The sequence below is a fragment of the Pristis pectinata genome, chromosome 16, assembly GCF_009764475.1.
Source record: "Pristis pectinata isolate sPriPec2 chromosome 16, sPriPec2.1.pri, whole genome shotgun sequence".
NCBI classification, from domain to species: Eukaryota; Metazoa; Chordata; class Chondrichthyes; order Rhinopristiformes; family Pristidae; genus Pristis; species Pristis pectinata.
The window spans coordinates 5102865-5116683 of NC_067420.1; the positions used below are offsets into that span (position 1 = coordinate 5102865).

The 13819-nt window shown below is 49.2% G+C and overlaps 1 protein-coding gene across 2 annotated transcripts in view; it reads right to left on the bottom strand.

Moving 5' to 3' along the window:
• Nucleotides 1-7100, bottom strand: part of tfap2c (transcription factor AP-2 gamma (activating enhancer binding protein 2 gamma)) — a 58056-nt gene extending 50956 nt beyond the window's left edge. Inside the window, exon 1 of one of the 2 annotated variants that reach the window (XM_052031359.1) lies at nt 483-684. In XM_052031359.1, the coding sequence (XP_051887319.1) occupies nt 483-530 (48 nt within the window). In that variant the 5' untranslated portion in view covers nt 531-684. Of the gene's footprint in view, nt 1-482; nt 685-6993 lie in introns of those variants that run through there. The other variant, XM_052031360.1, reaches the window with a different exon arrangement.
• Nucleotides 7101-13819: the final 6719 nt, after the last annotated feature.

The following is a 13819-nucleotide window of genomic DNA, read 5'->3' on the forward strand; positions in this document are numbered from 1 at the left end:
AGTTTTGTCTTCAAAACAAAACGTTACCCAGACGTCAACAACCGCTTCATCTGTTGAAAAACATTAGCAAACCACCACCTTCCCCCCCCCCCCCCCATCTCAATTATCCAACGCGACACCTGGAAGTGCCCAGAGTTTGAAATAAGTCCAAAAGTCCGAGCTAAACAAGGCTGTCGCAAGCCTCAAAGTCTGCGGAGAACTGGCGCAGACAGCAGCGTGAATTAAACGCGGAGGATGAAGGCAGGCTAGAAGAAGCTGTAAGCAATTAAAACTACCCAAACTACCCCTTGGATGCAACTCTCCACCATAACAAGAGGGTAACCCTCGTTAATTAAAGTAAGAAAACTTGGCTGCAGCACTGGGGGGATGGGTGGTAAAGAGGCATCTCCGAACATCCGAAAGTAAGAGACCATCTGGGACCCTGGCAGGCTGCAGCAAGCTGCCGTTTGCAGCCCCCCTCCCTGCCCGCCGGCCGCTCTCACCTCGCAGTCGTCTTCATACTTGACGTTGTCGGCCAGTTTCCACAGCATGTTTGCTCCCCGGTGAAGCGAACTCGGGAGCAGCCCAGCCGCACGATCCAAACGGGGCGCTGGGTGACCGACCGACCGACCGCCCTCCTACTCCCACCACCACAGACGGCTGCTCTCCTTCTAATGGTCAGCGAGATTTGCGCTCACCCTCCAATAAGTCTGTAGTTCTGCGGGCGGAAGCCTGGGCGCTACCCCGCCCCTGGGTGGGGCTTCACCGGGGCGACGTAGCAGGAACCCCCGGCTCCTACCAATCGCCTCCGTCCCAGGAAAGGAGGCGTGCTCATTGGCCGCCTGTCTTTCCCCCCCCCCATCCCCGCCTCTGGTGCGTGTCACCCCGCGCCGAGTCGCCAGTGGATGTTGCAGGGGTCTCTGTAACGCAGTGTCTCACCCCACTCTCCCCGCCTCGCCGGGCAGCCTGTCTATGAGCAGAACCACCGTCCCCACTCGGCTCCGCCGCTGCAGATGTCCCCCAGGTTGCACAAGGCTCTTCCGCAGACCCAGCCTCTCCTCTGTCCAGTAGTGTCTTGCCCCGTGGTTGTCATCCGCCCCCGGAGCCGCCGACGTGTAGTCGGTCCCGCTCCTGCCGCCGGTGACCTGAATCTTGCTTTTCATCAGCTGCCGTCAGTCTCCCCACAGGCCGGGACGCGTCGGCTGATTCCGGGTCCGTTCAGAATGAGAATAAATGGCGAATTGCTGAACCCTCCCAACACCAAATAGTTGCAAAGAGATCAGAGTCTGTCCCCCAATCCCGCTCCCAGACACAATAGATTTCACCTCCGCGGCATCCTCTGGAAAGGGGGAGATCCTGGCAACTGTGGGATATATAGCAGGAATGCAATTGCTCTGCCCAGATCCGGCTTCCCTCTCCTTGGGAAGTGGGGGTTACCAGTGGAATGGCTCCATCTCGTTCCTGTCACGGGCCGTCAGAATTCCCAATCAGGAGCCTGCGAGCAGACTCGGCTTGGAATACCGAAGGACTGGTTGTCTGACAGATGTTCTGACCCTTCCAGCCCAATCCGGCGAGCTAACCAAGGCCTCGACTTTGAGTCAAGTTTCTTGATTCTTTGCGTATGTTAAACAAAAGCTCACGCGTAAGTTCGTTCACGTTGCAGAGTCCGCCGGCGGTAAGATCCTGAACGCGTTGTTGCTCTAAATGTACTCTTTAAGTTAATGCGGATCTTAAACCAGTATTGGCAAGAATTCGCTGTGTTACTCTGTTAGTCACTTACTGCGTTTATTTTTTGTTGTATGATTATACAAGTTTTAATTATAATCACAAAGACTGTCATCGCAGTAAACAGCTCTGTTTTAACGTCCAAAGCTGTTTGTTTTGTTGTTGGGATAAGGCATAATCTACTGCCACAGAAAATACTGACTGTCGCCTGCCAATCTTCAACTGAAGATATTTTATCATTACCCTTATTTAAGTAATTTTAGATTAAACGCTGACCGCCTGCCTCGCTGAGCGAAAACACATTTTACTCTCCCTCTGCGCCATGTCCCTTCTCAGCGACCGTCTGAACTAAGAATTCGCCACATACCCTGTTTAAAATTTAAGAAAAAAATGTTTGGATCCGTCCTTCAATGTCAGTGTTCCAGTGAGTACTCTCCAATGTTTCGGACACTTTCCCCGAATGTTAGACAACGCTTCGGAAACATTGGGGATTCTCACTGGAACTCTGATGCCGGCAGTAATTATCCTGCGTTTTACTATCTCACGCTTTAAGCTGTATCGTATTATACAATTAATTGTAGATTATAGTATATTACGTTGTACATGTTTACATTGTATTTCAATACACTGCATTGTATTCAGCACACCGCATTGTACACTTTACTATTAAAATGATCTGTATTTTATCCTATTGTATATAATATATCTTGAATTATACTGTATTGTGTCCACTTTTGTTATACGGCTCCATGATATACCTTATTACATTATATTAAACAATACAGCATTACACTTTGTTATATATGGGACTGTATCACACTGTACTGTGTAGCGTTAGGTTGTATTGTACAATACCACGAAAAGTCATGTTTTGTTTGAATGTATGGTATTATTTAGTGCTGTTCTGTTTTATGTATCATAATAAATGCTATCGCTCTGTATTACTTTGTTACACTTTGCCACGGTATTATATTATACGATTATATAGCACGAAATCGAATTATTCTATTTTATACTGAGCAATTCTGTGTTTTACGTGACCAGTGTTACACCGCGATCTCACCGCGCTGCAGAAGCGCTCCCTCTGCGGTTATTAATACTGGCTTTGTGTTGCTGTCTTTTTGCAATTTGAAGGGGGCGATTGGTGGCAAAATAACAGCTGTGCTTCCCACACACAAAAAAAATGGTCGCTCTGCGGAGATGCAAGAGGCTCCACACCATCAGACTGCAAGCGTTCAAGGACCCGGAGCCATGTAGCACCGAGCTCAACGTTCAGGGAAAAGACCTGCAGATGGCAAATGCAGTCTGTGCACCGGAGGGCTGGCGAGAATCCAGTCCTGACGGGCGGCGACTCTCCTGGACAATAAGTCTCGTTACCATTTTTGGTGGGGTCCATTTTAACTGAGCTGTTAACGAGCCGAATTGTCCCGGCTGGGAATCGTATGGAGAATGCAGGTTAGCAGCCACGAATTTCAAAGATTTCTTTGGGGATGAAGTTAGTGAAGCCATCCACTCTCTTGATAAGACCATCTTGAAGTTTGGAGGCCATGTAAATGCCAGCGCGTTAAGTTTCCTGGCTTCGGCGGCATGGCCGCCCCATACAGCCACCGTGCCTGCGTTGCATCAGCTGCATTAAAGATTTTTGAGAGTGGGGACAGGGGAGGGGGATAGTGGGAGGGGCGATTTGGATTCCTTTGAGATCGGAATAGTGCATCTCACAACACAACACAAGACAAACGAGGATTCGGGTTGTTCAATGGAAGATCAACCGGTGTCCAGTGAAACACAGTCACCAACAATGAAGCTATATTAAGGCGTGGAAGGTTATCGATGACCCGCTCTGAACCAGGATTGTAATTCCTGCTTGCATTCCCATTGATTAAAGCAAACCTATTGGAATCGGCCTTCTCTCCAATAAATGCAACACATCTACCGTTTAATAAGAACCGTTTGTCAAGCCGCGTTGTGTCTGCCTTTATTCTTAAACGGAGACACAACTGTGAATGTCAGCGAGGGGTCTACTCGCTCTACAAACGTGGGGAAGGCCTGGGATGCGAGCCTCCCTCTGCATGGAAGTCACTAAAAGCTAGCGGACAGGCACAAAACATAATTTCAAAAAGGTGAATGGAATTTATCTCAGAACTGCAGCGGCTGTAGAGGAGAGGAAGGTGGGACCCGTTATATATCTGGGGTGCCAGACACAAGAAAGGAGGCATTAGAGCATTTGATACTGGGGTTAAAATCTAGAGGCAAGTCTAAATTCTCTTGAGGGTAGAAGAATGATTTAATTGAGGAGTTTAAAATTATTAAGGAAATGAATGCGGAGGTCAGGGAGCTAACGCGAGAGCTAAACCGCTCTCACAGAACAGCAAAGGTAATCCTCTCCTCAAAGCGCAGTGGAGTTAACTGAAAATCTAAAAACCTGCAGACGCTAAAATCTGAAATAAAAACGAAAGTGCTGGAAACACTCGGCGAGTCAGCGCGCCACCAAGGCTGCCCAGTGTTCGCCGCATTTTCTGTCTTTTATTTCTGGTTAACCTGACCTTTGAAGGTTGGAATTGATAGATTTTTTGTTTCATTTCCAAGTGTACGGAAGTCGCAAATCGGTTGAGTATAAACAGACAGTGAACTTATACTCGAACTGAAGACTAAAAGACCCCGTATTCCTCTGCACCCATTTCACAGACTCATGCAGCAGAGGGATTTCGGATCACCTTGCCTTTGGGGGTTCTTTGAAACAAGCAGTCTAACGTGTCCCACCCACTCACAACCCCCAGCTTTTTTCCCCTGTTCCCCTTTGTCAAATATTCATCCGATTTCCTTTTGAAAGTTATTGCTGAATCTCTTTCCATCACTCCCCTGGATAAAGAATTCCAAATAACAACTGCGTTTTCTATAACGTAATCTCGCACCGATCCCCTAACAAGTACCTTGCATTTTAGGAAGGGGTAGCGCGGTGGTGCCGATTACAATTATCGCACATTGCTTTCGACAAGGGTGTTAACTTGTCAACGTTGTTCGGTGTACAGAATGGTGCCTGTATTTTTACTGCGCGCTGCGCCACTGCTACATTTGTTCTCTCAGGGGGGTAGAGGCGCTGAACTGAAACCGCAGGATCCGTGATTGCATGAACTCTGCATCACTACAGAGCACCCATAAAACAGGCATGATTTTGTCCGCCGTTCCTACTGGGAGTGCGATGGTTCTTCGGAGCCCGATTTAACGAATAATTCCTCCCCTCTGCAGTCCCCGCAAAGTTACATTGCAGGCTGCCGTGACATAAACCACAACACAGAAAAAGCACCCCGTCTCCTTCCATCCTCTGTCCCCTTTGAAATGCATCAGCTTAAACTGCTCGTCAATATCACGGCTCTCCCAATAACTCATTAAATTCATCCTCATTAGCTTCTAACGAAACAACTCGGGCAGTTAAAGCTTTGCTTGTCACCGGACCCCGGCTGAGAAAATTGAAATGCAGACCCCCCCCCCCCCCCCCCCCCCCGGTTCATATGGTGCTTCTAAATAAAAAAAACAATTCCCTGTACGATCGGTTTGTAAGACAAGTTTTTCACTGTACCTCGGTACAAGTGACAATAATAAACCAAACCAATACCCTTTTTCAACGAATGATCGCTCGCCAGTCGCTCCCTCGCCTTCTACAATGCCCCGTACACAGGACAAAAGCAGCGAATTTAACTCCCTCACCAAAACTCTGCGCCAGGCGATTCTAAATAGATGCAACCCCGCTGTAAAGATGATTGACAACCCCAACTAACGGTGAAATGAAACTGTGAGGACTCACCGCCCGACTGTGTGGCGGAGGGCAGCTACTCTCGTTGGATTGAGGAAATACCTGGAGGAGCACCTGCATCGACAGGGCATAGAAAAGGCTGAGGACACAAGTGCTGGTAACTGGGACGAGTATAGATAGGTACCCAACGGTCGGCATGGACCGGTTGGGCCGAACGGCCTGTTTCTGCCGGCTGACTCTACAAAGAATCTCAGGATCACATTGGTGACTATCTCAGACCTGTCCCGGCGGACCCGATCTCCCGCTGCGTACACTGACATACACACACTATAACATACACACACTATATCAGTGGGTTACTTCTGTTCAACGAATACTTCGTCACTGAGTGCAAATGATCCTTAAAACCATCAATAATGGCTCATCGATTAACCCTGTACACTCACAGCCAGACCTCTGCCTGGATGTTAAGGCGTAGAGCTAACACGGTGACATATTGCGATCCATTTACAGGTGATTATTTCGCTGATTAGTTGAGGGTTGCAGGCAACCCCCCTTGGTCATAGGTCCCTCCCAAAGCACAGCAACGGTGAAACCTCAGCTACCCTGCCCGTCAGAGGGAGGCTGGTGTCTGAACACTGCAACTATCTCAGTAGATGGCCGCTTCTTACAACACGTTGTTACTTGTAAGTTTTATTTGAAGTAACACTGTGCGTGTTGCCAGCACTGGGACTTTAATTAATTGCTCCCCACTTGCCCAGTCCCCGGGGGGTGAGGTGGAAGTTGTTCCCCCCTTGCACAATCCCGGGGGGGGGGGGTGGTTGAAAGAAGAAAAACATTCTCCACCTCTGGGCTGACAAGACTCGGTCGAGCTGCGGCAGGAGTCGCTGGGGAGCTCAGTCCAAGGGATCGCCGCTGGTTGACGAAGCGAACCGCAAAGCTGTCAGCGATCACCGCACCCCGGGCACCGGGAAGTCTCGGTGTCCGGAGATTTTTAATACATCCCCACTCTCCCCTGGAAAGCCGGTGAGCGGCACGGGAGGGGGAGCCCCAGGGTGAACGGGGAGAGGGGCCCCGACCTGGTTCCCGAGGCTGCTGCCCCCTCGCTCGCCAACCCCCCCCCCCCCCCGCACCCAGGGCCCGGGGTCCCGGGAGGGAGGGAGAGGGTGAATGGGTGGGGTGTGGAGAGAGCCGAGGGCTGGTGCAGTGCTCCCGGCAGGCTGTCCCGAGCCAACCCCGACCTCTCGTCCCGCACACGCGGTCCTAGCAGCGCTCTCTCTCTGCCTCTTTCTCTCTCTCTGCCTGTCTCTCTCTTCCCCCCCCCCCCTCTCTCTCTCTCCCTCTCTCCGTGCGCTGTTCCAGTCCAGGGACCTCCCCCCTGCCCTTGGAACACTAGCCCCCACTGCCCTGAAGGTGAGCAATCCCTCCCCTCGCTCGCTCAACAAGCCCTCCCCTGCGACGTACAGCCGGCGTCTAGATCTTCCCCAACCACCCCCCCCCCCCCACCTCACGCGAACGGGGTGCCTGAGACCACGTACCTGCCAACCACCTACTCTGCCCATCAGCGACATGTTCCGATCCTGGCCGGGGCGACTGAGAAAGGTATTTTGCCTCTTCCAACCCCGCAGGACTGAAGTCGTGGCGGCCCGCGCCTGCGCACCTCCGCCAGACGCACCTCAGTCATTTACCTGTGTGTGTGTGTGTGTGTGTGTGTGAGAGAGAGAGAGAGAGAGAGAGAGAGAGACGCCAGGCTCCAAGCCCACAGACGTGGCTCCTGTCCCCCGTTGCTCGACCTTTTGTTCCTACGCCTTGTCATGCAGTCCCATTGATGACCCGTTAAGGAGGCTATCGCCTACCTTTGTTCGGGACAGGCTAATATATTCCTCGCGGAATGCACACTAATTCAGCTCAATAGGTCCCCTATCGAAGCAGCAAAATGTAACAGAGAGCCAACTACCACTGTCACCTTCAGGGGAAAGAAGATGGGGGGGGGGGGCGGGGGTGGCGAGAGGGTTGGATATCAAAATGAAATAATTTATTAGGTAATTTCCAACAGAAAACCACGCTGCCGAATAAATTATTTCATTGGGTGGCGTGGTTTTCCGTTGGAAGTTCTCTCCTTCCCCACGTTGCAGACTTTCCCTGAATTTATAAGATTTTTTTTAAATTAGGAAATCTGAACCGAAGGAGAAACGCCGCCGCCGCTCAGCAGATCGGGCAGCGTCTGTGGAAAGTGAAGCAGTTCAAGTGTAGGGGAGCCTTCACCCATCCCCTGTGATATCTGCGCCCAATTGTCCCGCTTTGGATCATCCTTCTCCTTCTATCACTCATATACTGTCGGTCTCACAATTCCCCACCGTCAAAATTCTCCTGTCAGTCCCACCATCAAACGTCCGACAATATCTCACTGGTCAACACCAGCAGATCGATAACCTCACTTCAGAACTGATTAACCTGAAACCTTTCTCTGAGTTTTCCAGTTTTCGTTTTCCTCAGATCACTCGGTAGTGGAAATTCCTCAATCCTCAGTCGCACCGTTACTCGGGACTTCCTGCCACAATCTCCCGCCACTCGCCAGATCCCTCTGGGCATCGCTTTCTATACCGGCCACGGGGACCGCCGGCCGCTCAGACCTGCCGGGGTCGCTGACTGGAGGCCAGAGGGCGTTATGGAGATCAGGCAAAGCTTCGAGTCTTACTGTGCGAACACTGCTTCTGACTGGCAAGTTACCTGAACCCAAACCAAGTGCCAGGTCCAAGCAAGGAAGCGGGCTGGAAGCATGAGAACGGGCCATGCTCCTATTTCCCACGCAGGCAAGGTCCAGGGATACTTCCGAGAAAATGTGCGTTGGATAGTGGAGGCAAATTACACAGAACATAAAACACTACAGCGCAATACAGGCCCTTCAGCCCACAATGTTCTGCCGCCCTTTAAACCTCGCCTAAGATCTAACCCCTTCCTCCCCCATATCCCTCTATTTTAAATTCCTCCACATGCTTATCTAGCGATCTCTTGAATTTGACCAATGTACCTGCCTCCACCACCGCCCCAGGCAGCGCATTCCATACCCCAACCACTCTCCGGGGGAAAAAAACCTTCCTCTGATATCTCCCTTGAACTTCCCACCCATTATTTTAAAGCCATGCCCTCTTTAAAGTAAAAAGCTATCTTTAAATTCATTGGGGGCTTTTAAGAGGGGCTTGGATGGGCACATGAATGAGAGGAAAATAGAGGGATATGGGCTTTCTGTAGGTAGGAGGGAATGCACCGTGTAATGAAGTGACCTGTACGATCGGTTTGCAAGACAAGTTTTTCACTGTACCTCGGTACAAGTGACAATAATAAACCAATACCAATACAACATTGTGGGCCGAAGGGCCTGTTCTGTGCTGTACTGTTCTATGGACTCAGATGCCAAGAGTAGCATTGCTCCGAATATGTACCCCACCCCCGCACTGTGAGATGGCCCTGGACCATCAGAGTTGCTGCAAAGGACCACTTGTGTCTGAATCCACTTCGCCGCCGTTGTGGGAAGGCACGGGACACAGGGAGAGATGCCTTGAGTGGGGGGTGGGTCCCTGATCACGTAGACGCCGTGTGTGCAGAACGGGAGGGCAGACTCTCTCTCTCTCGCAGGCCGACGATGGAGCGCTCAGATACATCCCATCTGCGTAGGGGAAAATTCAGGCCGGTGCGTCCAGTGATGGACATCTGAGCGATCTCGGGCCACTGGTCTCCACGGACTCTGACCACAGCGAGGAGCAGAGAGGCAGTTTCTCAGGCCCGAGGGTGCAATACACAAGAGGCCGCAGAAAATAATTTCTGTTGTAAAACTGGAATCAACCCCGAAAATGTTCGAGAGACTCTGCGGGGCGGCAACATCTGCGGAGAGAGCGGTTTTCTGCTGTGGAGATTTGTCCGGCCGCTGAATTCTCCTCCGACCTTGCGAACGTCAACAAGTTACTGATGAGCAAATAGAAAGCACTGAATCTTAGTAATCTCTCCCTCTCTCATTAGTTTGTATATTAGATATTAACTGTACGCCAAGTGTATTTAATTCACAAGAAATCCAGCTGCTATTATGGTCAGCGAGCGGCTCCGATAGAATTAAACGACTTGCCATTACGAGGGCCTGAATTCGGAGAAAGACCGAGAAATTCACTCCCAACGTGGGCCAACTCCGCGTCCAGAGGCACAGAACCGCCTGGATAGATCGCACCCTCGCCGAGCGAGTTTTGCATACTTTTCGTTCTTCAAATAACTTTTAGGGAATGTGCATAAATATATCTAGCGAATTTGATGGCAAAACAAATTAAAATGTAACATTAAATTAATTGCATTTGACCCACCGCAAAATGTAAATTGGAATGAATAATAACTTGTTCATTAATTGGTGGCGTTAACACAGGACGATAGTTGGTAACCATGCCTGTGCCGTGATAATGAATAAACGTAATTAATATTTAATATAATGGATGTAGTGAAGAGACGGCGGACTGGGATTTGAACTGAGAACAGAAAATGCTGGGAACACTCAGCAGGTCAGGCAGCGTCCGATCTTCCAGCAGACCTGCGCTCGGTGACATGTAAAATGCTCCCGGGACCTGCCCCGGCGCAAACCCCCGGGCTGACGGCGGGAGAAACCGGCGGCGCGATTGCTTGCGGCATCTGTTTGAAACTCTGGAGTCGGATACTTGTCGAACCGCGGATGACGATTTAGTGGAATTTGAGCGCGGTTACAAGCTAATTCTTGCGAAGAGCAATGATCCTATTAGGAAATCTGAATCAAAGCAAAATTGAGGCTTTAAACGAACCCAGCCAACGAAAGCGTCTGTCTTGGCAAACGTGCAAACAATTAAATACACTTTGAAACCGAGGGCCGATTAGGAACAGCGCATTAACTTTTACAATCGCGCAGCCTGCAGAATGACAATGGAATTATAATGAAATCAGCACTGGAAAATAAATTACACTTATTAAGTAAATTGGTGCTATAGAATGTGTTACAAGTGCATGATATAATTTAATGTCACCGATTTGGTGAGCAATGTTTAATAAATTTAGATTACACTTCAGTATATATTTATTTGTAATGATTTAATTAAACCGCGTATATCAATATTATTAAACATGTAGTGTATAATTAATTACATTTAAATAGATTTAAAATTTGTTAAGAATGAATTACGTCTATTATAATAAACTCGTTTCACATGTTTCAGATTGCATCGAATTAATTCGGTGTAAATATATTTATATAATATGTACATTTGTTGTAATTCTGTATTGCAGCAATCGAAAAGCAAACAGCTGCAGTTGCCAGCAACCTGAACCACCTACAGTAAGTACTGGGTACACTCGCAGGTCAGGCAGCGTCCGCGGAGGAAGAAGCAGGGTCATGTTTCAATTCATGCTTCTTCGTTTCTCATGGGACGTGATCGACCTGAAACGTTATCTCTGCCCCCTCCACAGATGCTGCCCGACCTCCCGAATATTTCCACCATTTTCTGTTTTTTTTATATTACATTCATATCTTATTACTGACTTTATAACAATTTATTCACTTGTGCCCATTGAATGGATCAATTTCATATATTTATATCTGGGCCGTATATATAAAACGTTAAAAATCTGCATTCGTATTGAGTTCACATATTATGCCGGTGCAGAATTCATTTATTTGCATTGTGTTAAAATACGCTTTAATTTGTCTCTTTATATCCTGACTGCTTCACTGCAGATCCCATTAACTGATAGTGTCCGAGTGAATGGTCAGTTACTCAGTTGAACTTGATGCAACAGTTCTGAGAGGAAGGATTGCTCCGGTTTCTTCTATCGATCATTTCCGAGCTTGTTGAACTCCTGACGATTCGATTGTAAGTAAGAGCTGGTGCCCGGCTTTCAGCAGACGGCAACCTGCGGGCGCTGAACTGATAGTGTAGCGGGACTCCGCAATCTGCGGCTTCCGGGCGGGGAGTCACCCCACCCGGCCTTAACCTCCGGCGATAACTCAGGTGGCCGAGCTTCAGACTCCTGCACCCGTTACACTCAGTGGCACTTAACATACATCAAACGGCCTACATTAGTTCCAGTTATTTAAGATTGTCTAAATGCATTTCTTTACAGCATTAAGTCCATGGCAACATATCCTGAATGTTTAGCATTCAGACATTTAATCCTTTATAAAATATAGAATAAAATGATATTTTAAATATATAAACGTTATTAGTTAACTTTTTTCTTTCTTTATTATACTTTATTACAGAATTAAACATATTAATGTCAGACCGTTTTGATTACTATGTCCAGTTCGATAAATATTTAGGATATAATCCAGAGGACTCGTTGTTACATAGAAAAATACTCGGGATTTTTGCTTTAAGTAGGTGCATGCATTATAGATACACACACTCACATGCAATGCTAATATATGTTTAATATTGATTACATTTACATGACCTTGACTTTTCCTACTGGCAGTCGCTTCATTGGACTTTAACAGGTGATGAGCTTCCTGATCCAAACACCACCAACCTACCTCTGCTACACCATTGATGCCCCTTGTGCCTGGACTGGCCCCAGCCTGGGATGCCTTCGACGCCGCCACCACCCCCAGCTAATGGAGCGAGAGATCCTGGGATGGACCCGACGCCATGACCGGAGCGAGGACTGACACTGAGGAGTGTCCGGGAGATCGGGTTGGGGTCTGAACTCTCTGAGGAACCGGGGCTTGGACATGTGCCTCAGTTCGGATGGCCCCAGAGCAAGCAGTACCCTCCTGACCCAGTCCCCGAGCACCTGTCCCAGCTTTGCACACCTTACCTAAGAAGGGTTCATGTAGATTCTTCCCTCAAAACTGAACTTCATGATAAACAGTTACACAAATGGGCATCACATTGTTTTCGAACCCAACATATCTCCATGTCATTATATTTACTTACAATATTTACAATATGTCAGCATGCCAGCAGTTTTTCAGTCCAAAACTTTCCATCAGCAATAAGTTTGAGAGGTTATTACACAGGACCCAGTCCCTCAGTGTCCCGTGGTGACCGGACCCCAGACTGTGGTCCTGCCCCCCACAGAGCCTTTGTGGTGGCTGCACCAGTGCGTTCCCTCAGCACGTACCCCTGCACCCTGGAATGTGCCGGTCGACATTGTAGAAGACAATAGGAAGGGTTCAATCCGAGTGAACCAAGGGTTACTCTCTCTACTGGTTATATAGCTGCTGTAAACAGCTTGAGCCACCTGCTCATGTGGTCTGTTGGTGTGATGAGTTGCTGAGCTGTGGGGCCTCGAGGCCACAAGGAAACAGGGATGTGACTGACTGTGAAAGATGTGTTAACCTGTCTGGCTGCACACAGCAGCCTCCGCTTGACCAATGGCAGCGCGAGCTGGTCAAGCGTACCCAAATATGGGTATGCCTGCACAGTAGGTGGACACCCGCCGGAGAACAATGTATTTAAGTTTGGTAGCACCCTGTATTCTTTGAGTCGGGCCACATGCAGGGAAGAGCAGCACTGACTGTTTGCTCCTCCATGTACCCCCCACTCCCGCTAGCGTGAAAATGATAAAGCATTAATTATACGCTCCTTGGTTCTGCTGTTGTCTGATTTATTACAGTGCGGGTCGACTTTCACAACACCTCCACGCGCCGAAGACCAATGAGTTTTGGGCAGACCAGGGTGTGACTTTCACCGAGTCGATGACCTTCCAGCAGCGGTCAATGTTTGCCTCGGTGTGTGTCCCTGGGAACAGCCCACAGACCACAGGTTACACAGCCGCTCGGGAGGAACCTCGACAAAGACCACTGCATCCCTTCCCAGGCCTTCTCGGTGAACGCACAGTCTGCGGGGAGGTGGGTGACCGTCCCATCCACACTGCAGCCACCTCGAGGACAGCGTGCGATGGGAGTGAGGGTCCGGCTGCGCAGGAAGGATCCGATGGGGAGGGTCGTTCTCACCACCAGCCAAGCGGGGTCTTGGTGCTTGTTTGAGAGTTCTGGCGATGAGGCATTCTGACAAATGGCATCGACGGTCTCCTCGGGGAACCGCCCCACAGGATCCACCGTCTCCTTCTCCCACAGGGCCTGCAGGACGTTCTGTGCCGACCACTGCCTGATGGACTTGTAGTCAAAGGTGTTTGCAGAAATATTTTTACAAAGGGCAAGTGGTGTGGCTTGGTCCAACTGGATGGACTATTCCACAGCAATGAGATCAAGTCCATCCTCTGCAACACTGGGGTCAGGAAGAACTGAGGTGACAGCGTACGGCATGATGGGGACAGCTGCCACAATATTTTGGGAAGATCTAGCAGGTTGCTGTATCTGTAACCAATTCTGGTCCCAGTGTGATGACTCACTTT